This window comes from Nannospalax galili, unplaced genomic scaffold, assembly GCF_000622305.1.
Source record: "Nannospalax galili isolate Female #2095 unplaced genomic scaffold, S.galili_v1.0 scaffold698, whole genome shotgun sequence".
In the NCBI taxonomy this organism is placed as follows: Eukaryota; Metazoa; Chordata; class Mammalia; order Rodentia; family Spalacidae; genus Nannospalax; species Nannospalax galili.
In genome coordinates, this window is record NW_008341886.1 from 4008105 (window position 1) to 4033436 (window position 25332).

The 25332-nt window shown below is 41.9% G+C and overlaps 1 protein-coding gene across 4 annotated transcripts in view; it reads left to right on the top strand.

Annotated features, from left to right (window-relative positions):
• The window catches only part of Sema5a (semaphorin 5A), a 487535-nt gene that overhangs the window by 161385 nt on the left and 300818 nt on the right, over positions 1–25332 (top strand). For all 4 annotated transcript variants that reach the window (XM_029565663.1, XM_008837641.3, XM_029565665.1 and 1 more), the window contains one exon: positions 17553–17750. In XM_029565663.1, the coding sequence (XP_029421523.1) occupies positions 17627–17750 (124 nt within the window). In that variant the 5' untranslated portion in view covers positions 17553–17626. The remainder of the gene's footprint in view (positions 1–17552; positions 17751–25332) is intronic.

The window sequence follows — 25332 nt, forward strand, 5'->3', positions numbered from 1 at the left end:
ACCTTCCCATAGGAAGAGGACATGAAGTCAAAGTCCGAAGAACCTGAGGAGTCAGGAGGGTGTAGTGCATCCTTGGTTGGTTCCAGCAACGCTTCTCATTGGGGGAATTGTTGAGCTCTCATGGAAGGGGGCGTTGGTGTCTGATCTGGGCTTTGGAGGAAGGATCTGGATCTAATAGAGACTTAGGGAGTATGTTCTAGATGGAAGGGGAGAGAGACCTGGGAGGTTGAGCATGCTGGCTCCCTCACTGTGTCTCCATTCATGGGAAATGTCTCCTGTTCATCCAGCATGCATTCATTTTTACATTAACAAGACTCTGGTTTCAGTTTGTTTCCTTGCTTTTTTGTGTAATTCTATTGAATTCAAATTATTGTTTTGTTTCCTTTTATTTGTAATAAATATCGATTTGCTGTATTAGCTAGGATTCTATTTTTCTCTCTCAACTTTGTAACATGTATTTCCGCTGCTTGGGGGCTGTTGTCGATTTGTCACAGACTTACCATGAAGACTTCTCTGCTTTCAACAGGCAGTGGTGTTTCCTCTGAGAGTCTGGCATCCTGGAACAGTGCTCTTATGACTGTTCTTTTACATGTTCCTTGGGCAGATGTGGAATTTTCCTAACACTCAGGCAGCACACACAGCTGCTGTGAAATGCCAAACTCCTCTTGTTGTCTCTCCTTAGGAAGGCGCTGATTTGTTTCTATGCGTTCTATAGAAGATTTTCCTTCTTTTGTCTTAGTCCTGTTTCTATTTATCAAATCTTCTTTACTGCTTCCTAATTGCTAGGGAGTAGCCTGCCTTCTTTGAAATTAGCTCATATGATCTTAAGCTGTGTTTTCTTTTCTCAATCTCTGTGTTACGGAGGATTGGAACTGAAACCTGCACATAACTGCAGAGCTCAGCTGGCACCAGAAGAATCCGGGTTCACAGTCTGCGCTCTCCCTCTGTATGGTGCTGCCTCTGCTGCACCAGCGTTCACAGGCAGATGGAGCACTGCAGCGGGCTTTGCAGACTGAGGTACACCGTGGGATGCTTATTAACCTCCAGATGGTAGAACAGTCACTCATCCTGCAAGTGTTTAAGCTGTTCATTGTTTAAGATCTACTTTCACAACTGAAGCAATCATTTATTCTCTTTTCTGGATTTATATTTTTCTTTTTAATTTTTACTTGTTTTTATTTTATGTGTATGAGCGTATTGCCTGTATGTGTGTAACTGCACCCTTGTCATGCAGTGCCCTTGGAGGTCGGAAGAAGGTGTTGGATCCCCTGGAACTGTAGTTACAGATGGTTTTTTAGCAGCCTCTGCAAGAGGGCAAGAGGAGCCAATGCTCTTAACTGCTAAGCCATCTCTCCAGCCCCATCATTTTTTAAAATATTTTTTGGCAAACATCATGCATGCCTATAGTCTTTGTAACCAGTCCCCCTCCAGCTCCTTCCACACTCCCTCTCAATTTCCTGCCCCTTTCTATTATTGTTGTATATACATTTATCCATTGATAGACACATATGTGTGCAGGTAATAAACTAAGTTAATTCAGTAGTGCTTCTGTGTACCTTCTTTAGGGCTCCTCACTTGGGGTGAGATAACCTTTCAGGGAACTAGTTTCTGGAGAAAACGGATTCTCCCTCCCTCAGCATCCATTGATTTCCTGAAACTCTTCACTTGAGGTGGGTCCCTGGGAAATTTCTTCCATCCACCTTGGTATGTCACCTGGTTTTGTTATTATGTGCAGATCTTGTTAGACTACCATACTGTGGCAATCTCATTGGTGTAGCTGCCCTATCGTGTTTCAAATACCTTAAGTAGCTGCCGGTGTTTTGTCCCTCTGTCTCTTACGTTTTTTTTCTCTCACCCATAATGTTCCCTGAGCCTTGGGTGCAAAGATTGCATTGTAGATGTGACCATTAAAGCTGGACACCACACATCTGTTGCAAGAGGCATTGATGAGTGATGAGAAGTACATTTGCCTGTAAATATAAGGATATAAAATAAATAATGTTGGTTTAGGGATGTGACAAAAGTAGGATTTTCTCTAGGATCTATGCCATCTCCAACTGTATGTGTACAGCACCATGCATGAGTTCCCTCCCACGGAGTGAACCTTACGTTCATTAAGTCCGATTAAACAGCTGTTGATACTCCCAAGATAAAAGTGCCACTACTGCACTGGTAGAGATATTTGCTGGGCCGGTCATTTCATAGGCTTCACAGCTGGGTAGGACCATTGATTGGTTTTCTCCCTTGGCAGCTTGTATAGTATCCTCTGATTCCATGGGAGCTAATCTTCCGGAAGAAGCCTTCCTGGTCAGTTCCAGCTGGATTCCTCCAAGTCCTCTCCCTGAAGTGTAGCTGGCTAGCAATAGGGTCTTTTCTTCACATTGTGGGAGGCAATCAAGGTCTATGGCCGTAACGTGTATTATTTTGGTAGTCTCTGGGACTACCCTGACTGACAAGGGTGTTTCCCTGGCCTGGCACTGTGATTTTTATTATATAGCTTTCAGTTACATACATGTACACACACACACACACACACACACATATCCACATAATATCTGTATTTTTCAGTAGGCTTTTGAGCTAGGATATTTCCTTTGTTTATACCACAAAACACTGTTTATCTCTCTTTTCTCTCTCTCCTTCTGTGTAGCCCTCCCTTCCCTCTCCCCAGTTAAAGGACTCACTGTCCCATTTCCCCTTGATAATACTTGTCTTCTACCATCCCCCTCTCTGATCCCATTCTTCCCCTTTATTCCCCTGGTTCCTTTCCATTTTCCTGTCTCCTATGAATCAGGATGTATCCTCACATTTATAGAATTTGGTGGTAGGGTCCACAAATGACCGAGAATATATGTATTGCTTAATTTTCTGAGTCTGTGTTACTCATTTAATGTAACAATTTCCATTTCCATCCATTTATCTACACATTTCAAGATTTTGATAATGAAATGTGCCACATTCTCATTATCCATGTATCAGTTGAGGGTTATTTAGGTTTCCATTCCCTAGCCACTGTGAAAAGAGCAGCAGCAAACATGGCTGAGTATCTCTGTAGCAGGATATTGGGTCCTTTCAGTATATGCAAAGGAGTGGTATAACTGGATCATATGGTAGATCTATTTGATAGTTTTTTAAGAGTTCTCCTCACTGGTTTCCACAGTGGTTGCATCAGTTTGTATTTCCACCAGCAGTGAATGGGGGGGTCCTCTTTCCCCACATCCTAGCCAGCATCTGGTGTCATTTGTTCTCTTGATCATAACAATTAGTGATTAAGGATGTTGAACACGTTTTAAGGCATTTCTTAGCCATTTCTATTTCTTCTTTTGAGAAGTCTGTTCAGATCCATAGACCATTGTGTTTCTTGCTTCTTTGCTTTTTGGTCTGGGTGTATTCTGGGTATTAACCTCTGCCAGATGAATCACTGGTGAAGACTTTCTCCCCTTCTGTGGGCGTCTTCTTTACTCGACTGATCATTTGCTTTGCTTTTCGGGAGATTTTATGTGAGACCCCATTTGTATGATGCCTTTTTAAATAACTCTCATGTTGCTGACTGAAATACCCCACAAATACTTTAAGTCATCAACTTCATGTAGGTTTTTTCATTGAATTTTTGTGAATTTCATAAATAAAATGTGATTGAATTCAGATTCCCCGCCCTCATCTGTACCCCTCCTACTGACCCCGCCCAATTTCGTGCTCAGGTAGGGTTAGGGTTTCTTACCCACCTTCCCATGTCTATGCGGGAGGTTAGTGTCTGGACAATTTCATGTAGTTTAATTGATACGAAGAAGAGGAAATGGTAACAGAATCTGGTAGATGTAGAAGGCTTGCTGCCAGCCTGTGGAGGTCACCGTTCAATAAAGATGGAGCAATGGAAAAAAGTCACCTTGGGAGGGCCTGGAGAAAGACCCCAGAGGACAGAATTAGCCAGTGCTGTCCGCAAGGTGCTAAGCTCTTCGAGTGCAGAGGCAGAAGGGAGGTCACATGTACATGTGAGCACTGTGTGATCAGCACAGGGTGAATGAAGGAGCTGGAAAAAGGTACAGAAATGGATGGGCTGGCCACAGGAAAGGACTTTTGTTTCTGAAAGGGATTTACATTTCTTTTGCGATTCTCCAGGGAGCTATTAAAGGTTTTTAAGTAGGTTACACTAAGTGAAGTAACACAGACTCAGAAGAAAAAAAATGACGTATGTTCTCCTTCCTATGAGGATCCTAGCACCAAATCCTTATAAATGAATATGTATCCAGACATAACTACAGGAACCAGGATAATGAAAAGGAAACAGGGAGGTAAAGGAAAAGAAAGAACCTGAAAGAGAAGAACAGTAGGAAACAGGCATTAATAAGGGAGATATGGATAAAAATGGAGTTATTTTAAAGGGAGGGGGGAGGGAGGGTTATACAAGGAACCTTGGGGATAAAGGGAAAGAAGGAGCTTAAGAGAGGTGGAACCATAGGAGAAGGGTATTATTAAGGGAGAAAGAGGAAAAATGGGGGTACTTTAAATGGGGGAAACCACAGTGGAAGGGTTAGACAATGTGAGGGATAAATAACACCTAGCTAGTTTTAAAAAAACAGCGGGAACCATATTAATCGAACAACCTACTAACAAATTGTACATACAACTAGCTCAAGGAATATAATGCATGTCTAGGCAAGGTTTTTCTGAGAATGTTTGGTCTTTTCCCAAGCTTTATCTGCATAGCACATGGTAATTAAAAGTACCAGACTGGTGGAACTAACCTTCTTGGATGTTTAACAGCCATACTTTGAGGCCTATACTAATTTGGTCAGGGATACATAAAGGACAGTTTTTGCTCCTTACCCTCCTAGGTCAACTAAGCTCCAGGGGACCATGAACATCTCTCAAAGTGTCCTGTAACCATGGTGCATCGCCTGTCCTCTTGATCAAGGAGTCCGTGGAGACCCCACCAAATGGACTTGAACCAGTGTCCATTTTACAAAGAGGAGGATCAACACATGCTTCCAAGTGAAGCCAGCCACGGTCAAATAGGATCTTTGACTTATCTTCACATAGATGGAACTGGTAAAAGAAAGGAGCCAGGAGCTCTTCCCAAGCCCATGTGACCCCTGAGGAACAGATCATCAAATGACCATAAGAGTAAAAATAAATTGGTTTATCTGGGCCAACTGTATGGTCTTAAACACCCCAAAGGAAAGTATAACCAAAGATTAAAGGGATCAATATAATTCTTTAAGAGTCCATGTGTATAGCTAAAAGCTACATAACAAGAAACAATGCCAGACGGGAGATACTTTCCTTTGAGTAGTTGGCCAGCATGGCCCAAGAGACTCCCAGACAGTAACCCATCATAGTATTGGGAAAATGAACAGACCCCAATCTTATCCAAAGGAATATTAGCAACTCATTGCTGCTAGATGAGGAAGAGGTGATCTTCCTAAAACAAGGAACTCTAGACAGGCTGACTAGATTCAGCTGATGGACAAGCACTGGGGAACGGCTGGGGTCACCAACAACACAGTGGACAGTAACAGGGATTACAGAGTATATGGGCTCCAGTGTGTGTGTGGGGGAGGCTATGGAATGGTGTCACGTGGGATGTGGGTATATAGATGAATACAATTGTTTGGGATGTTCTGTATGAAATGCACACACACACAAAAATCAGCAAATAAAAAAATGAGTTATATTTGAGGAGGAAGCATAAAGATTTGCTCCATGTTAATTAATAGAGGTGAAACACGTTACCATGGAAATTTACCCTATGATTTTATATCCATGCTCAGGTGGATCTCAGAAAGTAACCGACTGTGACTAGTAATCATCAGATACATAGAAATTAGGGACACATGTGCAAACATCTAAGCGTTAGTAGCATTAAAAATGAGTTTTTTCTATATGAAACAGTATATTTTAAAATGAAATTGAGATCTTTTTTAAAGGTTAAGACTATATCCAATTTTATGTCTTATAGGGCTTATACTGAGTTCAGTATTTTATAACTGTATTAATTCAACTGTGAACCTAAAAATTTAAAGCCAATACTGCTCTCTGCTCTGGAAATTGTTATTGAATATGTTAATGCTATAATGAAATGCTTCTTCTAATCATGTGGTTATTAAATAAATAATTTTAAAAAGTCAAACCACACATACACACACACACACACACACACACACACAATCACTTCATCGAATCTTTGCAGTTTTCTCTAGTTGCAGAACAGAAAATGGTCATTTTGGGAGTGTAAGTGAGCAAATCACAATGATCAACTAAAAAGTCTTTGGCAAGTCCAGGTGGGAGAGGAGGGAAATGAGGTGAGACTGTGGCCACGGAAGTATGTAAAGATCCAGTGCTGCTCCCCGTAATAATGACAGGATTTACTGATGGTTTAGGGTATTGTGTGGGGATATTAGAGAAATGAAAAATGAATCCAGCTTTAGTGTGAGAGACTTGGAAAAGATGCAGAGCTGGAGAGCATTGCTGTTAGTGGATTGTTTGGAACATATCAGTTTGGAGATAATGCTTTGTCTTAAGTATTAGTAGAGAGGTAGATGGAGGTTGAGGCTTTGGGCATATGTTGGGGTGGAAATGAAAACAGTTCACATTTTTCAGTTGATCAGTGTTTTTCACCTCACAGGTTGGAGTGAAAACCCAGAATGTTTGTGTAGAATGCAGGAAGGGAGCTGGGCACAGGTGGCCTCTTCAGCATTCTGCAAGAGCTGGACCTCTGGCAGGCCTTGCTGGGTTCAATCCTGGTCATTGAGGTCTCTGGCTCCAAGATTAGTAAATAATCTTGTGACTGACTACTCGGTCAAAATTTCATCCCCAGGGCAATGCATATTCACTTCAGAAATTAGGAATGTGTGTTCAGGACAGCAGAATAACCAGGGCTGCTTGTCATCAAGCCCTTACTCTTTGACTGAAAAAATAGGCAAGGCTGATGGTGTGAATATTACAAGATTGTTTATAAAAACACATGCATGAATAGTGTCTGTATGTATTTCTCAGTTTCCTACATATTATCATTCATTAGCTGTTGGAATCTTTGATATGTCTTCTTAGTTTTCATTTTATATCGCATGTTTTATTCTTTTTTGCATATTTTTCCAAGAACTTATTAGTACTATTGAGGTCTGATTGTGTTTTGAAAGATAAAATTGTGACAAATTCAAATAAACACTAACACATCAACTCTCTATGTCTGGTACATTGAGTCTGAAATGTTATCAGGTAGGCAGAGTATTCTTCCTGGCTAAAATCTGAAAGCATCAAATCAGAGTACTTTTAATTAAATCATTATTTTTTTCCTAAGTATATTAGCAAGTCTGTTTTTATTTGACAACATTTCAAAATATTTGTATTCCAACCTAGAGTAATTGATTTAATAAAGTCACTTCTCCCCCGGATGGTAGCATCTCCCTTCCGGTCCCTGCTGTTTAAGGTGATTCTGGTGGAGGTGGGAGCTGGAGTTACTTTCCTGGACCTATGGGCTTCTGCGTTTAGCCAGACCTTCTGTTCTCATGGTTCTGGGCCCTGGAGAGCTCCTCTTTTAAGCCTGTCTGCCTGTAACAATCCCTTCATCCCTTTGACCATTAACTGGAAAATTATGACATTTAGAAAGGACATTTCTCAAAACCATGGGAATTCATGTATTTGGACCAGATGTTAAGAGAATTTTAATGGGGGATGAAACATCTGTGACTGAATGGCAGAATCAGGAGTAACAGGAGCATGCTCAGCATCTTAATGGAGGTGTCTGTGTTGCGATGACTCAGACTGCATGTGTCCACGAATGCAACTCTCAGATACTCATTTATTATGTCTCAGTAATGCTCAGAGTCTGAGGTCTCATGGCTTTACTCTAGAATGAGACAGATGGAAATGGAGCTTGGAATGAGGAAGCCTATAGGAGAAATCAGTGCTTAATGTACTTTGGGACCAAGTGGAGGTGGTGGGAAAGAGGAAAGACATCAGGGACAGCTCCTTAGAGATGATGTTTAAGGGTTGGAGTTAGAGGAAACAAAGCTCACCAAAACAGGTGAAATTCTAGAGCTGAGGAACATGCTTGGCTAAGGCATTCTTACCCAGGTGAAGGAAGAGTTATTAATATATAAGGGGCAAGCTTTAGAAAGATGAACAATTGGGAATGTTCAGTAAGTCCTTGGGCTGTGAGTTGGGTGGCTGAGTAAACATGTCCTTACCTGTGAGGCAGCAGGGACATATGAGGCAGTTGGTAAAGATAGTCTACAAGGTCCCTAGAAGAACAGATCCCTTTGGCATATTTCTCTAAAGATGCCTACTTTTATTTATAGGTCTACATTATGCATAGAGAAATCAGAACATATGTAAAAATCACTCAGATTTGAAGAGGAATACCACAAAGGTATGCTAGTTGAGGAAAGAAAGCAAAGATGCAGAAGAGATTAGCATGTACCTTCATTTACAGTAGGCTGAGCAGTAAGAGTTCCAGAGTGTCAGGAGCAGAGTAAGAGTTGGGTGTTATGGATCCCAGGGAAGGGCAGGTTTCAGGAAGTGGTCAGTGGCAAAGCCAGAGATCACCATGCATGGAGATGTTCAGTTGTATACACTGACTGGATTTGGCGGACGAGATGACAGGGTGTTGACCTAAAAGAACTTAGAGAATGTATTCTTTCTCCCAGACGTGACTGCCTGCTCTTGTCATAAACATCCTACCTTTTAACTGTCATAAGAAAGTGCTGCTCCCCATACTGTCCATCTTAATTTGAAGAAATGAGGGCTGTGACCAGTAATACTTCACCAGTGGGAGTCACTTACAATTGATTATTGTATGCTGTCTTATGAGTCGCCTGCCTTTAGGAAATGTCTGTATGTAAATATTCTAGAAATTGTTCATATTGTTATTGTCGCCTTGAAGGCCCTATTAAGATAATTTTTTTTTCTTAGAAAGAACTCTTGTTGGTTTATCTAACAGAAGTAGATTGAACTTTCACTTAGTTTTAAAACCTGCTGACAGATAAAATTAATATTGCCTTTGTGTAAATAATAATTTCATCTAATGGACTTCATTTAGTTTTACCGTCCCTCTAGGCAGTCTGGAGCTAAAGAAGAGGAAGAAGGCAAAAGCATTAATAACTGTTCCTTTGAGGAGAGATATCAAATGAGGTCGCTGGAGCCGAACCATTATTGAAATGTATAAAATAGTTGAATGTTTGCCTTTTCCCATTTTATACCACGAGGTCATTTTATATAGCCATAAAATTCCATCTCATCTGAGTTCAGATATGATGGAAATCTCTGGGCAACAAAGATATCCTACTCAGATATCCGAAGGTGGCAGCTGGTTGTCTTTCTATGCTTAACTCTGTTGAGAGTTTCATGAACATATCCCTAAAAATGTTTTACTAATTCATTCATGATAAATTGCTTTAGGGTGAAACTTGGCAGTTAGGGCATATGGGTTAAAATAATACAAAGTGATCCAATTTTTAAAGAGTATCTAAAAATTATAGCTGCCCATGTGTGTGATGGAGATCCTGATTCTTTTTTTAGGTTAATACGGAACATAGAAGCTTTAATTTCTTGTATTTTTCTAAAAACAGAACGTTCTTTACTGCTTTGGAAAAGTGCTAGCAGTCTTCTTAGCCCGACCCCACATTAGATCAGTCTTACTGTTTCATTTCATCCTATTTTTTTCTGACCACTTAGAATATCTGATTTCACATAGGCCAAGGCAAAGATAACACCCGACTTTCCCGCACTGAGTGCCAGGGGCTTTGATCTTTCTGGATTGTTAATTCCTGGTGGTCTGAATACTTTCATTTGAATCCTTTAACAAACCATAGTTTCTGTCTTTTGCTTCATTCAAAGAAATGCCTTTGGAGGTTTTGTTTTTTCCTTTTGTTTCATATTTACTGAACTGTGTACAAAAATATACTAAAAAGCTAAGCATGAAACCTAAAAAAAATGGATTTTTACTTGTTTGTCAACTATGAACCCTGGCTAGGAGTACTGAGACTGTCACCCTCACCTGCCTTGGAGTGCCATATCCACAAGGGACATTTTAATATAGCTGACTAGATTAATGATGCCCTGGGCCTGTGGTTTGCCCCTCAGCATTTACTCTGCAGGCATGACTGTTTTTAGAGGTGACTCGGGCTGTCTAATCTTGTGGTTGAAGCAGAAAGGCCCAACTGTACAGCACAATGAACCAGGGCACTGGAATACCCGTTTGGAAGTAGCTTATGACTCACACTTGACCTTCCATGTGCCATGGAGTCTGTTTGAGCTTTTGCTTTCTCAGCTACAAAGTGAGCAGAGGGACCCACTGCTTTGACCTCTCCTTTTACTTCCCAACTTCTGGCGGGCACTGACTCATTTTTTTGCCTCCTATGAACCAAAGGACTAAGGACTTTCACAATAGGACTTGCTTGGGGCAAGTGACGGCCTGATGATACATCCTAGCTACAAGATTAGCAGTGTTTCTTCTGATTCATTCATGCGGCCCATGCAGCATGTTGGGGCACATGGACTGGCACTAGAATTATATGTTCAACACCATGGCTTATCATTAAAAACAAAAGTCAAAGTTTCAGAGCTGCCAGCCTGGCTGGAATGGGCATTGGCTGTGTGTGGAGATGAAAGACAGTTTGCACATCGATGATCTGGGCCAAAGTGAAAGCCATGGCATCAACAAACATGCAAATGCATGTGCAACTTTCTGTGCATAACTGCTGAGAGCATGAAGTCTAGGAGGCTTTTCAGGGTGCATAGTAGAGGTGCAGTGGGGAGGGGCCGGTTATTGGTGCAAATGTACAGAAGGTTTTGAGAGATGTGAAAAAGGAGAATAGGACTTTAGAGAGGGATTTGGCTTGGGTGGGCTATGAACCTGGCAACAGCTGACAACCATGCAACAGGCCCCATGTCTGCCTGTGACGGGGGACACATGGACGGGGGATCCATTTGAACGATGGGTGAGCAGTTTACCTGATCCCTTTGAGCAGTGTCTAGAGATGGAAAGATTGGCTGAAATAACATTTTCAGCAGTTCTGACCACCCTTTTCTGCATATCCTGCCCCTCTGTGCTTTTGAGCAACCAGACCTGTATCTTGAGACAAGATCCATGACTTATACTTGGGAGACATGTACACATGTAGCCATAACCTCCCTCATGGGCTTCAGCTGTATGGTCTAAGAACTGTTTTTCTGGGTCGTCATGGGGCATGGCTCCAAGTCCTCCCTAAGGTCTTCTTGCTGGGTTAGCTTACTTACCTGTATTCTTTGTTCCTGGACCACTGAAGTCCCCAATGCCAATGGGTAAGGAATGAATCAATGAGGGTTTTGTGTCTCAGAATTGTGTGAGCAGATCTAGCTACATCTAATTTTACAATATGGCTCAGGAGCAGCTCAGTCTGCCTTGAAAAGAGGTATGTTAAGCTTATGTTGGATCTGTTTTTAATAACTGGTTAGATACTGTTCCCTGTGAAAAGCTTTTTGTGTGAGCTTTCATTTTTTGATTTCTTTTTTATCTGACAACATTTTTGTTTTCTAAAAGGAGCAGTTATTTTCTGTCCCTCTAAGTCTATTCAGCTGCAGTGTGGGTGAGAATTGGAAATGTTATTTATTGCACAAACACATATACAGAGTTGTGCTTATTTAGATCCAGCGTATAGAGCCATCCTCCCACATCACCTACCCAAGGAATGCTTCAGGGATTTTGAAATACATTCTCCAGAAAGTTTACATGTCCAAATTTGCCTTGTGTAACACATCTTTGTAACAACAAAGCCATTTTTATTAATTTTCTTAAAATATGTCTAATTTTCCTCTTCTGGTGGGAAGAGTCAAGAACAACTTTTAGTGACATTGATTCTTTGAAGATACTTCCATAATAAAGTTGTCAAGTGCAGAAAATGGTTATAATTTGCATGACTTATATTTTTGCCAAGTTTTGCTGAAATGATGCAATACCAACTCAGTTGTGAGACTTATATAAGCATGTTTTGTATAGCGATGACAGCTCAAGTTCTAAAGAGATGTTTTGATATATGTAATAAGTCAGAGGTTCATCAACTATGGGTAATTTGGCAATGCCTGGGGGCATTCTTGGTTGGCAGAAGATGAGAGATTGAAGACTGTGGCTGGACTCTCATGGGTTGAGGCATAAGATGCTGGTGAATGCACCGAGCATCCTTGGATGAAGAAGCACCATGGTGCGATGTGAGCAGAGCTGATAAGGACACCGAGCACTAACTGCCCTGGCGTAAGCAACACTCCCAGTGCTGAGGCCAGGAAGCCATGGCATCCTTTAGGAGATGGAACTGCAGCACTTAGGAAGGAGGATATGGTACTCAAAGCTGGACCTATCCAGAGTAAAGTCCTCCCCAGGAAGTCCGCTTTGTTTGCTGAATACTCAGAAAAGTCCAAGATGCCACCTGAAGACCATCAGTGTCTTTCTCTGTCACTTTACACAGTTACAGTTAAAAAGAAGACATCATTATATTCTGAAAATTATAAGCCCTAAAATACTACTCGTTCTCATTAAATGTGCTTCTGGTGGTTTACATGTGATCTCATCTTGTCATTGCAGACTCCACATCCCCATTTCATGTACACTTTTATTTCCATGGCACTTCCGTCTTCTCTAACCATACCCTTGCTTCCCAAGTCCCTAACGGTGTGTCCGCATGTTTCTAAGAATTCTCTTCCTGGGGGTGGAGATATGGATCAGTGGTTAAGAGCACTGACTGCTCTTTTGCAGAGGACTCGGGTTTGATTCCAGGCACCCACGTGGCAACTAAGAACCGTCCTTGACTACAGTTCAAGGGGAATGCGACGCCCTCTTCTGACCTCCGTGGCACTGCACGACATGAGTGCACTCACATACCTGCAGGCTATACACTTGTACACATAAAATAAAAATAAAAAGAATTCATTTCATTTAGGAGAAGTTGTTAGGGCTTAGAATAGAGCGTGTGACTTACTATAAACAATGGAAGGTTCCATTTGCAAGAAGGTATGTTCAACCTAATCCAGTTGCTGTAACTTGCCTGTCTCCAAGGCCCCTGTATAAAAGACTTCCTCCTCAGCTGTGGCACTGGTCAGGTGTGGTTGACCCCTCAGGAGGTGGGACCTAGTAAAGGCAGTTAGCTTATTGGGGCATGCTCTTGCAGGGGATTTTAGGACCTTAGGTCTCTCCCTTCCTCCCTCTTTGTCTTTGCTTTCTGACTGCTATGAGGTCAAAAGTCCTCCCCTGTCACAGGCTTAGGCCATGAGGTAGCCTGCTGTCACAGGCTGAAAGTGATAGGGTTAAGTGACCAGGCTTGAAGCTTCTGAAACCATGAACCAAAACAGACATTCCCTCCTTTCATGTTGGTTATCACCAATGGAGGGCTGACTAACCTGCCAGTTCACGATGTTCTTTTTTGGCTTAAACCTGGCACATTGACCAGCATCTATGAAAGAACAACTTCCTCTTAGCATCTCATTGAGTTGAACTTGGCCCTAGAGGTCATGAGGAGTGCTGCTCTGTTACAGTCTGTTGGTGATACTGTGCTGCGTGCCAGGCCTGGCTATAATGCTGGCATCATGGTAGGAATCAGCATAGACTGAGGGATTATTACTGCTGAGTTGCCTCTTGTTTTATCTTCCATTGCTGAGCTGCATTTGTTTTGCATAGCACTGTTCTGATCCCCTGTAGCCTTTCCACAGTAGCTGGCATGGACGCTCCAAACCTCTCAGTTTTAACAGAACCCAGTTATATATAAGGTGTGTATATAAGATCCCACAGCTGAAGGAATTTTAGGACTTAATTCTCAGATCAGAAGAAAAAGGGAAGGTGGGCTAGGTCACACTGAGATCTAACTAACCTCCAGAGAAAAAAAGATCATGCTTATAACTTTCTAACTCAGAAAAAGTTAGCACCTGTTAATCCATATCGATTATGAAGCTCTCTTTCTGAGGTATTATTGGCTCCAGGGCAGATGTGCTACTAGCTCCCTGTTTTCCAGTGCATTTCATCCCCCACATGCACTCTCTGTATCTCTCCCTCCCTCGGAAGCAGTGTCCGTTCCTTGCCTTGTTTGTACTCCCTTGTCGGCTTCTCTGATAACACCTGTTCAATGAACATGTTCCGGAGTCCTCTACGTTCTTTTTACAAGTTGATATTTTTATTTTATGTGTATGAGTGTATGTATGTATGTGTACCTGTGTCATGCAGTGCCCTCAGTGGTCAGAAGAGGGCATCAGATTCCCTGGAACCATAGTGACAGAAGGTTGTTAGCCACCATGTGAGTGCTGACAGCTGAACTCAGATCCTCTCCAAGAGCAGCCAGGGCTGTTGACTGCCAAGCCATCTCTTCAGCCTCTTCCTCTACATTCTTAAGGACTCTAACCTTTTGCTTGCTTTGGAATTCCTAGTCCTGGCAACTATCATGCCATAAGCTTCCTCATGTCTAGCTCATAGTTGGTGCTTATTGGTACACTCAGCCTGACTCCATGTTGCTTGACTCCCTGCATTTTCATACATGCACAGAGATCTGTGTGTTCAGTTGACACTCAACAAACACTGAATGAATGAGAGACTTTCAGATCTTGTTACTTACACCAGTAATAGGTTTACTCTTTTGAAATTCATCAAGTTCTTTGTGCTCTTTGAAGATCTCATTGGCATCATCACTTCTTTAACCCTTGAAAGGGCCTTTCTATTTGCTTGAGCCAAGGTTTAGAAACCACTAAGTTAGGGTTATCACCAACTTGATGTTTTTCACTAACTCTGAATCTTATAATATATTCAAGTATGCACTGCTTTATAAAGATGAAATCTTTCTCCCTTTAATAACTATATTTTTAATGCTAATAGCTTCCTATCTCAAGAGTTCCTGGACATTTAAAAAATCTGACATCTCTTCCTCTTTTGTTTTACTTATCTTTTCTGACAGTGTTTCACTATGTGACTGTGTCACCCAAGTTGGCTTTGAACTCATAATCTTCCTGCCCAGCCACCTGAGTGCTGGGATGACAGGCAGATGCCACCCGCATCCTTTCTCTCTAAATCTATAATCTCTTCTCCACTTAACCTTCTTAGCTGATAAACTATAATTATCTCTTTCTTAGCCTTTTTTCTTTGCTATAAAAGAACATCAGAGGCCTCATAGTTCCTCTAAGGAAATAAATGATTTCTCCCAATACCAGGGGCCAGGAAGTCAGAGATGAAGGGGCCTTGTCGGACACGAGGCTTCATGTTGCACCGTCCTACTGTGGTGTATGTGACATGCAGTTGTGTACAAGAGGGTGAGATAAGAGAGTCAAGGAGGCTCAGTTCGCCTCTGTAGCAGCCCGCTGTCCTGTAGCCAACGCCTCATGATCACAGCCTTAATGCGGTACCTCTCAAACACCTTGTTCACCACAACATCACACTGACTTTTGCCTTTTATCATGCGTCTGGGAAAGGATATTAAAGCCATGTCATGTTGCTCTCTCAGTCCTAAAATTTCCCAGTCCTTTAGTGCTTATCTTGCTTGTTCTATTTTCATTGGTCACCTAATGTAATAGGGAGCAATAGCTATTTTCTGCCATTTCTTCAACCTACTAGTTCTTTTGTTTCTTGATTTATAATAGTATCTCCTTCTCAATGGAGTCTTTCATCTCCTTGTTGGTTATTGATTCTTTAGGCTGAATCCAGTATAATCTGGCCTCCTGGTCACCAAGAGGAAGAACTTTCAGACTTTCTGTGCTTTATACCTGTCTCTGATTTGTTTTTTCCTGATTACCTAACCTGGAGTTTTGTCAGTTTACTGCTTTCCATAACTATTCACTCAATATCTTTTTTTATTTATTATTTTTATTTTATGTGTATGAGTGTATTGCCTGCATGCGTGTGAGTGCACCTGTGTCATGCAATGCCACGGAGGTCAGAAGAGGGCTTTGGATTCCCCTGAAACCGGAGTTAAGGATGGTTCATAGCCACCATGCAAGAGCAGTCAGTGCTCTTAACCGCTGAGCCAACTCTCCAGCCCCTCCCTCAGTATCTCTATCCTGACCTACAAAGCAGTATCTGAGCATATTTTCATCTAAACAAATCCTTCTGTTGATAATTTTGAAGTGGATGATGGCACAGTTTTGACAGTCACGTCCATCACTTTGAGTCCACCTGTGTCTCGGTGTTACATGTTTCCAAAATTCAGATTAGAACAATTCCCATTGTGTATTTCACATATTAGAGTTCAGAGGTGTGGATATGGCTTAATGGGTGATTCTTTCCATCTTCTGACACCTACTAAAGTTACGCCATGTGTTTCATAGAGCAGCCCAGGTTCATGGGAATAACCTGACTCTCCTCTCAATGTGTGGAGAGTTGGGCTCTAGTTGTCCTTTTTCAACACAGTCACGTTTCTCATCAAACTCATTGGCTGTGCTTTCCCTCTGCTTTTCAGGTAGACAAAGCCTGAAGTGACAAGTTTTTTTTCTGAATAACTGCAGTGATTTCAAGTTAACTTGGTCACCTCTCTTCCCTTTGCTAAGCAAGTTCCTATATGAGCTGTTGTGAGTGCAGTGCTGTCAATATTCCATCTAACATGACTATACTATGGTGGCTTGTGCCCTCACATGAAGACATTACACCCTACCCCAGTTTACTTTCCAAATTTTAACCTCTTTCTTCATCTATTAATGCATTCCTTGATGTCTTCATGGAGTACAGGAAAGTAGTCCTAATCACCTGCCTGCCTTCCCCCGCCCCCCAACATGCCTTTTCACCCTCTCCCCTTGCTGTGTAATGACCTTCCAGAAACCCCTGGTTTGGGAAATCCTCTTCATCCTTCAATACTAAACTCAAACATGACCCCACCAGAGGCCTGTCCTTAAGCTTCCAAATGGGAGAGGCACCCCCGCATCCACTCCCAAGCCATTCTTGCTTCTTCCAAAGGTGTTTTCAGCATTTGAACTGTAACTACTCTTAAAAGCCTGACTTACTTTAACACGTATGTTGCTCATTGAGGTCTCATCTTTAGCCAGTACATTCATTTCACCCAATGTATGCTAAACTTATATTCTGTTTGATTCACACTTGTTCTGTAGCCAGAAGTCATACAAGCTGATCATTTATAAATTTACAACATCATATGAATAATTTACAAGCGTTGTGAACCACAATGTTAATCAGATTACTGGTAGATGACAAAGACTGTGACCTTATTAAATCGTGTTGGATGTTAAAGGGTGTCAGGCTTTCCATGTGTGAACCCTTATGTTTGCACAAATGGCTGAACATAGACTTATAATTGAAACCCCTGATAATGGTCATAACTAGTAATCAGCATTGCTTAAGAGGAATGTGACCTCGCAGTGATCGAACTTGGCTTGTCTCAGAATGAGTAGTTTGTTTACACACACACACACACACACACACACACACACACACACAAGTTCTGAAGTGTCACCTAGAATAGAATGCCAGTAGTATCTATTCTGTAAGATTTCTCATTTTTACATAATTATAAACTTAAAGTTAGTGACAGGACTTTTATAAAACAATACCAGGAAATCAAACCTGAGCTCTTATGACATAATTTTCTTGTGTGTTTTAGGCACTTTTCACACATGAGGAGAGGGTAAGCTTCATCAAAGACACGTTCTCAGAGTCAGAGACTCCTTGCCCACCATGAAGGGAGCCTGCATCCTTGCATGGCTGTTCTCAAGCCTGGGAGTGTGGAGGCTTACCCAGTCCGAGGTCCAGGACGCTTCCCAGTGCCAGAGAGCTGAGCATCCAGTCATCTCCTATAAAGGTAAGGAACGAGGGTGTATGGGGTTTCAAAACCACCACATAAATGCAGATCCCATGTTCAATGCATCATAATACAGTGTAGATATTGCATTGTTATTCTTTGATGTAATTTTTGTGACGTGATTTGGGTAATTGTTTAGAATAAAGACAAAAATAGAGTTATCTGCTGTAAGAATTGCCTATTTAGAAGCAATGCTACCTGGTAAAAATTCCCAGATAGGATTTCCGTGGAGGGAAATTACACTATTTTAGCTCATCTTCATTTAACAGATGTTGTGGCCCTGTAGCCAATCAAACAGAGGATGAAAATGAAAGAATGACCCTCACCAGTAATCAAGAGCAAGGTGGCGAAGGAAGGAAGTTCCACTTTAGTGTTTCCTTGTAAAGCCATGGTCTTATCACAAGATGTACCCCTTTGCCTTTTTCTAGCATTGCAAGGCAGTGGAGTTCACTTACTATCTGCAGCAGCCCAAAGAATGGTAGAATTGATTAGCTAATATACATACCCACTCATTTATTCTTCTGCTTATCAAAGTTTATCGAAGGATTTTGTAGCCTGGACGCTTGAACAATTCACAACAAAATAACAAGTGATCCGTGTCTTTACTCACAAAACGATATATTGTCAGCCTGAATCATATATTGTATTTTGTTAATTAATTTAGACAGACAACTTTATAAGTTTCTTTATTTATGTTTGAAACAGTGTATCACCAATTTCAAACAAATATGAAGATTTTTGTTTGAAAATCACTCCTCATTTGCCAACTCACAATCCACCTTCGCATTTAAACCCCCACCCATGACTCATCTCAGACCTATCAGATTACTTTGACTCAAATTTAGAACATCTTGCGATTTTATCTATGATATTTCAGTTTGTAACTCTTCATGAAAAAGACTTTATGATACAATTATTACAACAGACAGAAAACTTCTACATACAGTTTCCTAAATCTCTGAAGTACATGGTCTTAGGAAGACATGAATTCTGTTGAGTCAAATGATGATCTACCTGATGTCTAAACATTACATTTAAAACATTTTATTTTCTTTATTCCCCATGAAAAAATATTTGTTAAAGAAATCATTCCCCAGTCTCTGCTCACTGTTGTCATTCAAGTTTTCTTGTGCCCCCGATAGCTCTGTAAATCTGCAGTGACACCAGAGATGAGAGTCACGCTCACAGCTTTCCACTGCTGTGCACTCTCGCTGTGAGCCAGTGTGTCTAGTGGGGAAGCTGGCAGTTATCCATGGACACTGCGTAAACCTACTGATTGATTCATGGGAGCAAACTGAGTGAGCTTTCCCACTCACTTTTATTCTAGTACTTAGAATACTTCCATATAAACTAAGGTTCCCTCATTAACTATCCGAATATTTGTCCAGTGCTGCTCATATTGGGAAGGCAGAGCTCAAGTTTCACCTACAACCACCGAGTTTGGGCTTCTTGGATCTGGAAAATGGGTTCTCTGATACCTATTTGTCACCATCCGTTTTTCATTCCAAGGGATCCTTGAAGAATTGTTTTCCTTATTCTGATGATCAGCATAAGATTACTAAATGGATTTTTAACATCATTACTATGTTTTAATTCATTGCAGGTTTTACCCTTGTACATATTGGAATTATGGCTTTTCAAGCTGAGGGAAACCAGCTGAAGTTTTGAGTTTATTGAAAACCTTTTAGTCTCTGGGATCCAGGAATCTCCTGTTTCTTCAACCACTTCTTCCTGTAGCTCAGGGAATTGTTATTTCTGAATGCTTGCCTCACTAAGAGTGCTGAGTTAGGTCTCTTTAGTGAACAATCCTGAAGAAAATATTTATAAAAATGAAATACATGATATAAGCTCCTCCTGATTCTTCTAACTCATCTCTTGGCTCCAGGGCCTTTCTTAAGCTCTATTACCTCGTGCTTTCTGCATTGTTCCTCTCCCTTTTCCCACAGTAGATAGTTCACCATGTCATCATTTCCAGAATAACTACTCCATGAAGACTTAGTTTCTTATAGCTGTAGAAAGCCCTTTAAGATGAGTTTATTATATGTCACTGGAAACAATCTCCTTCTGTACAGTTATTCCAGCAACCCAAAACTCAGTTAATTTCAGCTCTTGAATGTTGCTTTTGATCTTTGGAGAATCAAATAACAATGAATGAAATGCAGTTTGCTCATAGGGATTGATCTTTTCTGTTTTCTTCATTCTGTTCTCTCTCTCTGCATTTTCATGAAGGTTTTCTTATATTTCATGGTTTACATTTCTTTCACAACACAAAGCTGTGTATAGATACATGCATACTAATATATTCAGACCATCCTAATTAAAATGTGGGGTATACATAGATTTGCCCTACAGGGTCCACTGTGGGAGCAGAGTGTATAGATTTACACCTGGTTTTCTCTTGTCACACGACTCTCTACCATGTCAGCGTCCACACTTGTCAACAAGTCATCATTGAGAAATGCTGGGCTATTTCTTGTAGGCATTATATATACTTGACATGATGCCATTGGAAGAGATTTCTAGGACTGGGTATCTGGGGTTAAAAGTAGTTCCCCTGGTGGTTGGTTTATATGGTTCATGTTCTATTTCATGAAGGCTCCAGTTTACATCTACGTTGCTGGAGGTGTATGTTTCCGGTAGCCTTTCTATCAGAGTACACTGTCAGAGTTTGAGTCTATCGTATAGCTCAGAAATGACATCTCATAGTGTTTAATTTGTTCCTTACTCCCTGATGCTAAGGATGCAACTTAGGATATGCTAGGAAAATGCTCTATCACTGAGTTACATCTCCAGCTCTAATTGGCCCATTTTTAGTCTTGGGTGAACATGTAACACACATTGAGTTAGCTTCTGTTACTAAGAGCATCTGTTCAAAATATTGGTAAAACAGAGGCAGCAGCTCCATCTCTGTTATAGGAGTTCAGACTATTTGTAGGGCTGTGAACCAAAGGGCCCTCACATCACATGCTGTTAGTTGTGTGTGACATGCCCGTGGATTCCCAGTGGGGAAGATGGAAGTCAGGCAGCTTCAGCTTCGGGGTAGATTATGGATGGCTTCTAGGAAGAGCTGAGTCCCAAATCATTGGCTGTAGGAGTTTAGGAAACTCAGGCAGAGACAGACTTTCCAGGACTAGGAAAGTTGCAAGTGCTATGTGCTAAAGTGCGGGAGGGAGCATTTCAGGTCTTGGCAAACACTATGTAGAGCGTGAGTCATGGCGTCTTCAACTGGGTGAAAGGGAGGAGGTGTATTGGCAGAGGCCAGCGTAGTGAGGTCTCAGACATGCATGGTATTGCAAGGTATCTGTAAAGTCCACCTTCCCCCAGAGGAAGGCACAATAGGGGTAGGCAGGAACCCACATTCTGAGGCTGCTGCTGTGATCAGAGGAAGTAAGGATGAGGCGCTGAGGTCTAGGGGTAACAGAATTGTAGGGCAGAGGAGGTAGAGGGTGCGTCTACAGATCCGAAAAAGAGTTGTAGATGATTTATTGGATATAGTGCCTGAGGGACTAGGAAGCTCTGATGGTATCTACATTTTTGAATCTTGACTTCAAATAGAGTCAAAAAGGGAAGCAGATGTGAAGGGTGTAATGACTTTTCACAGGAAAGAATACATTTCTGTGAGTCTCAGAGGGAAGGATCTAGTGAGAGCAAGCTACTTCAGAATCAAGCAAGGGGTTCTTTTCCAAAGAGAGTTGGTGGTGAAATTCTAATAATATGGTGTTCAAGTTAGTCTGGGACAGAAGATGGAGGAGTGATTTAGTCCTGGTTCACCTGGGCCTTTTCTTTTAACAATGGACGTTTGTGTGTTTGAAAAGCTGGAGAGTTGGTCACCATCCCAGCAATTCTGTCAGTAGTGTTGTATCTGTGTCTTGCTTTTCTGAGGATGCTGTAAACACTACCTCAAACTATGTGGCTTGAAACCGAGCAACATTTTCTCTCATGAAGGTGTCACAGGGTGGTGCTCCCTCTGGTCACTCTAGGGATGCATCCTTTGCTTCTTCCTAGCAACCTGTGGTCATCAGCAGTCCGTGGCCAGCCTCGGTTTGTAGATGCTTCATGCAGTCTCCTAGGCTATGATCTCAAGGCCCTTTCTCAGTGTGTCCTCTTTTTTAGTATTTTATTATTTTTATTTTATGTGTATGAGTGAATTGCCTCCATGTATGTGAGTGCACCAATATCATACTCACCGAGGACAGAAGAGAGTATAGGATACCCTGGAACTAGAGTTACAAATGGTTGATAGCTACCATGTGGGTGCTGGGAATGGAACCAAGGTCTTCTGCAAGAGCAGACAGTGCCTTTAACCACTGAGCCATCTCTCCAAGCCCCTCTGTGTGTCTTATCTTCTCCTTGTATAAGGTCATGTTGTATTAGGTTCACCTGAGCTTAAATAGTTCATCTGAAAAAGCAATTTACAAACAATAATACATCCATAGATACTATTCAGCTTAACTTTTTTTTTTTTGATGCACACAGTTCATCTCATAATGTATGATATTGGGGGAAAGAAACCAGATCACACTTGAAAGAAAGAAAGTAGATATAAAATGTTAAAAAAAAAAATGTTAGGCAGTGGCGTGAGGCCAGGACATAGATTTTAAAAGAGCATTATTGAATCATCTCTCAATGAAGATGAGAGATGCCCATTGAAAGATGAGGCTAAAAAGTCAAGAGGATGTTGAGACGAAGTCACTGTAGGAGGAGGGGTCCTGGGAACAGGTGAGGGGTTAGCTGGTAGGAAGCAAACTCCGCCTCCAGTGAGCCGGACTGATGAGAGGGCACCAGGCACCCAGGATACAGGATAGAGAGTGGGCTGAGACCAGGGCGGAAGTTCCTGAGGGATGGACAGGTGATGCCCAAAAGTCTGGGGACTCTTAAAGGGAAGTGATCCTTTGAAGAAGGGTGAGACTTCTGATAAAATATGTACACTAAGTATTTCCTGTTGATTTTAGGAGTCCTCAAAATGACTCATTCGGAAATGGACAGCCTTCAGTATGAAAATCTTGATTTCAAGCCATCTGTGGTGGTGCATATTTTTAATCCCAGCACTTGGAAGGCAGAGGCAGAGGCAGGTGAATCTCTGTGAGTTCAAGGCCAGCTTGGTCTGTGTAGCGAGTTCCAGGCCTGCTGGAGCTACAGGGAGACCCTGTCTCAAAAACAAACAAACTAAAAAAACAAAAAACCCCTTGATTTCAATGTACATATAAAATGTACACAAGAGACTGCTATAAAGTAAATGGAACGCTGGAGCAGCACCTAATGTCACCAAGCACATTGTGTCAGTGTCTCTATTACGCATGCCTGCCCAGGCTGAAGATGCAGAAACTTCTTCCCAGCCTCCATGGAATATTTGTCATTCTGGGCTCCGCCCCTCTGGGGGGATTCATTGCTCAGCCCGCTCTAGCAGCCTGCTGTGTTTGCAACGCTGCATGCTCTGGAATATTTATCCTGGGTGGTGCAGTGTCTGCTGTATCCTGACAGGTTATCAGCACACCATACACACTGATGTCCACATTGTTCTGGACGCATCTTTTCCCAACCAACCAGGGAAACATAGTGGTCCTTCAAGAAGCATGTTTCTCAGTGGCTTACTGAGTCTCATAACAATCACTGAAATTAGTTTTAAATGTTTAATGTCTACTTAAGGCAATTGTGCCTTATTCTGCTTTCGTCTGTTTATTGATTAAAGTTTACCCAGCATGCTGGCTATTTAGAGGGTATGTTCCACTGATTGCAATGGGCTTATTGGAAGCAATTTACCATTATGCTGAAAGAAAGACTGCTCATGGGTGAGTCACTCCACTGTTGGTGAAGCCTTTAGCCTTAAAATCACAGCTGGTTTTGGGACCTTTCTTGGCTAGTCTTTGCTGAAAACAGTATTAACACCCAGGTGAATCAGGCAGGGCTCTCCTAGGTTCCGGCAATTGTTTTAACTCCTTGGTGATCTTGTAGGATGTCTTCCTGTTTACGAGTTTAGTGATTGAACTAAGAATCAGATCATGATATATAGAAAATCTGTGCATACTTGATAGAGGATTAGTGATATCTTCTCTCAAGGGCTTGGAAAGGGCATTGAGGGAATTAAGGGTCTTTCCTAGTTCTGGCCATCTCTGGGGTGAGGTGGAGGAACAGCACCTGCCTAGAAGCCTTAACTAAGGACATTATGTTGAAACACCACTTTTCTCTGTACACAGGGCCTTAAAGGGATCAAAATGATGTCAGACTTGGACTTTTAGTCCTATACCACAACACGAATGGTTATTTTTCTGGATCCTCTTTTTGTTTTGAATGATATAATTCACATTGTGTTTATGCATGTGTTAGAATCATTGCTTTGTTGAATGAGGAGGAAAATACAGAGCATGGTTGCATGTTTCATAATGCTGAGCCAGCTCTTGGTCATGCTTGCTGGCTGAGAGACTCGGGCTCTTCTTGCCTGAGAGCTGCCTTCTGCTCCTCCTGGTCCTGAGGTCCTGTTCCTGCTGTTCCAATTAACTGCATTCTCCCACCTTCTCACACTCTTCCTTTGACATCCATGTGGCTTCTTGGCCAACTGATACATCTTGGCCTCTACCTGTTCCCGTTGGGACTGGAGATGATGTAACATACGCAACCTCAGGTACCCTCAAGGATATAGCAAATTGTAACCTAATAGACAATAGGGGTCAGGTTGACAGACTTGACAAGAGAGTCAGTTTTATGACTGCTCCATACCCTTACCCTGGCACCATGTATGAACTCCAGCTCCTGTACATCCCTGATTCCATACGTATCCCCCAGCTCCATATATGCCCCCAGTTTGACGTGTGAGTACTTGCTTTCCTAGTGAATCTTGGCTCCTTCTGTGTCCCCTGGCTTCGTGTTTGTCCCTGGTGTATGGATATCTCCTAAGTCCATGTATATTCTTGCTCTGTGTATGAGCCTTAGTTTCATGTGTATTCTGTGGTTGCACGTGTATCCTCTGCTTCCATGCAATCCTCTGGCTTCATTGCGTGTCTCCCAGCTCCAAGAGTGCCTCATGATTTCATATTTATCCCACAGGCACATATGTGTTCCCTGGCTCCCCTGACTCTATGTGTACCCCCTTTGTGCGTGTTTTCATGACTCCATGTTTGTCCCATGGGTACGTGTGCACCGTGGCTCCTGTGGTTCCTTGTCTGTCTCAAGGCTTCCTCATCCCTGTGTGTCTGTGACTTTTAGGTTCTCTGCAACTTGCTGAGTGCCCATGTCTCGGCAAATGTCACGTGGCTCGTAGGCGTCCCTCAGCACTTCAGGTTTTTCTATGACCTTTGGCTGGCTGGTGTCTCATGTGTTACATTGTCATTTGGAGTCAAGGCCTTGCCTAGGTTTGGCCTCCCTTAGAGAATCCAGTGCTCCTGTTGCCAGGGGAGTTGCTGACATGGATGATCTCTAAGGCTCCTTTAAGTTTTCATAAGTTTCATAGTTTTAAAATGGATAAATCTGTGATGAAATTACTTCCAGTATTCCTTTGTTTAGTCTCAGACCTCCATTGCAACCCTAAGAAATTGTGTGTGTGTGTGTGTGTGTGTGTGTGTGTGTGTGTGTGTGTGTGTGTGTAGGT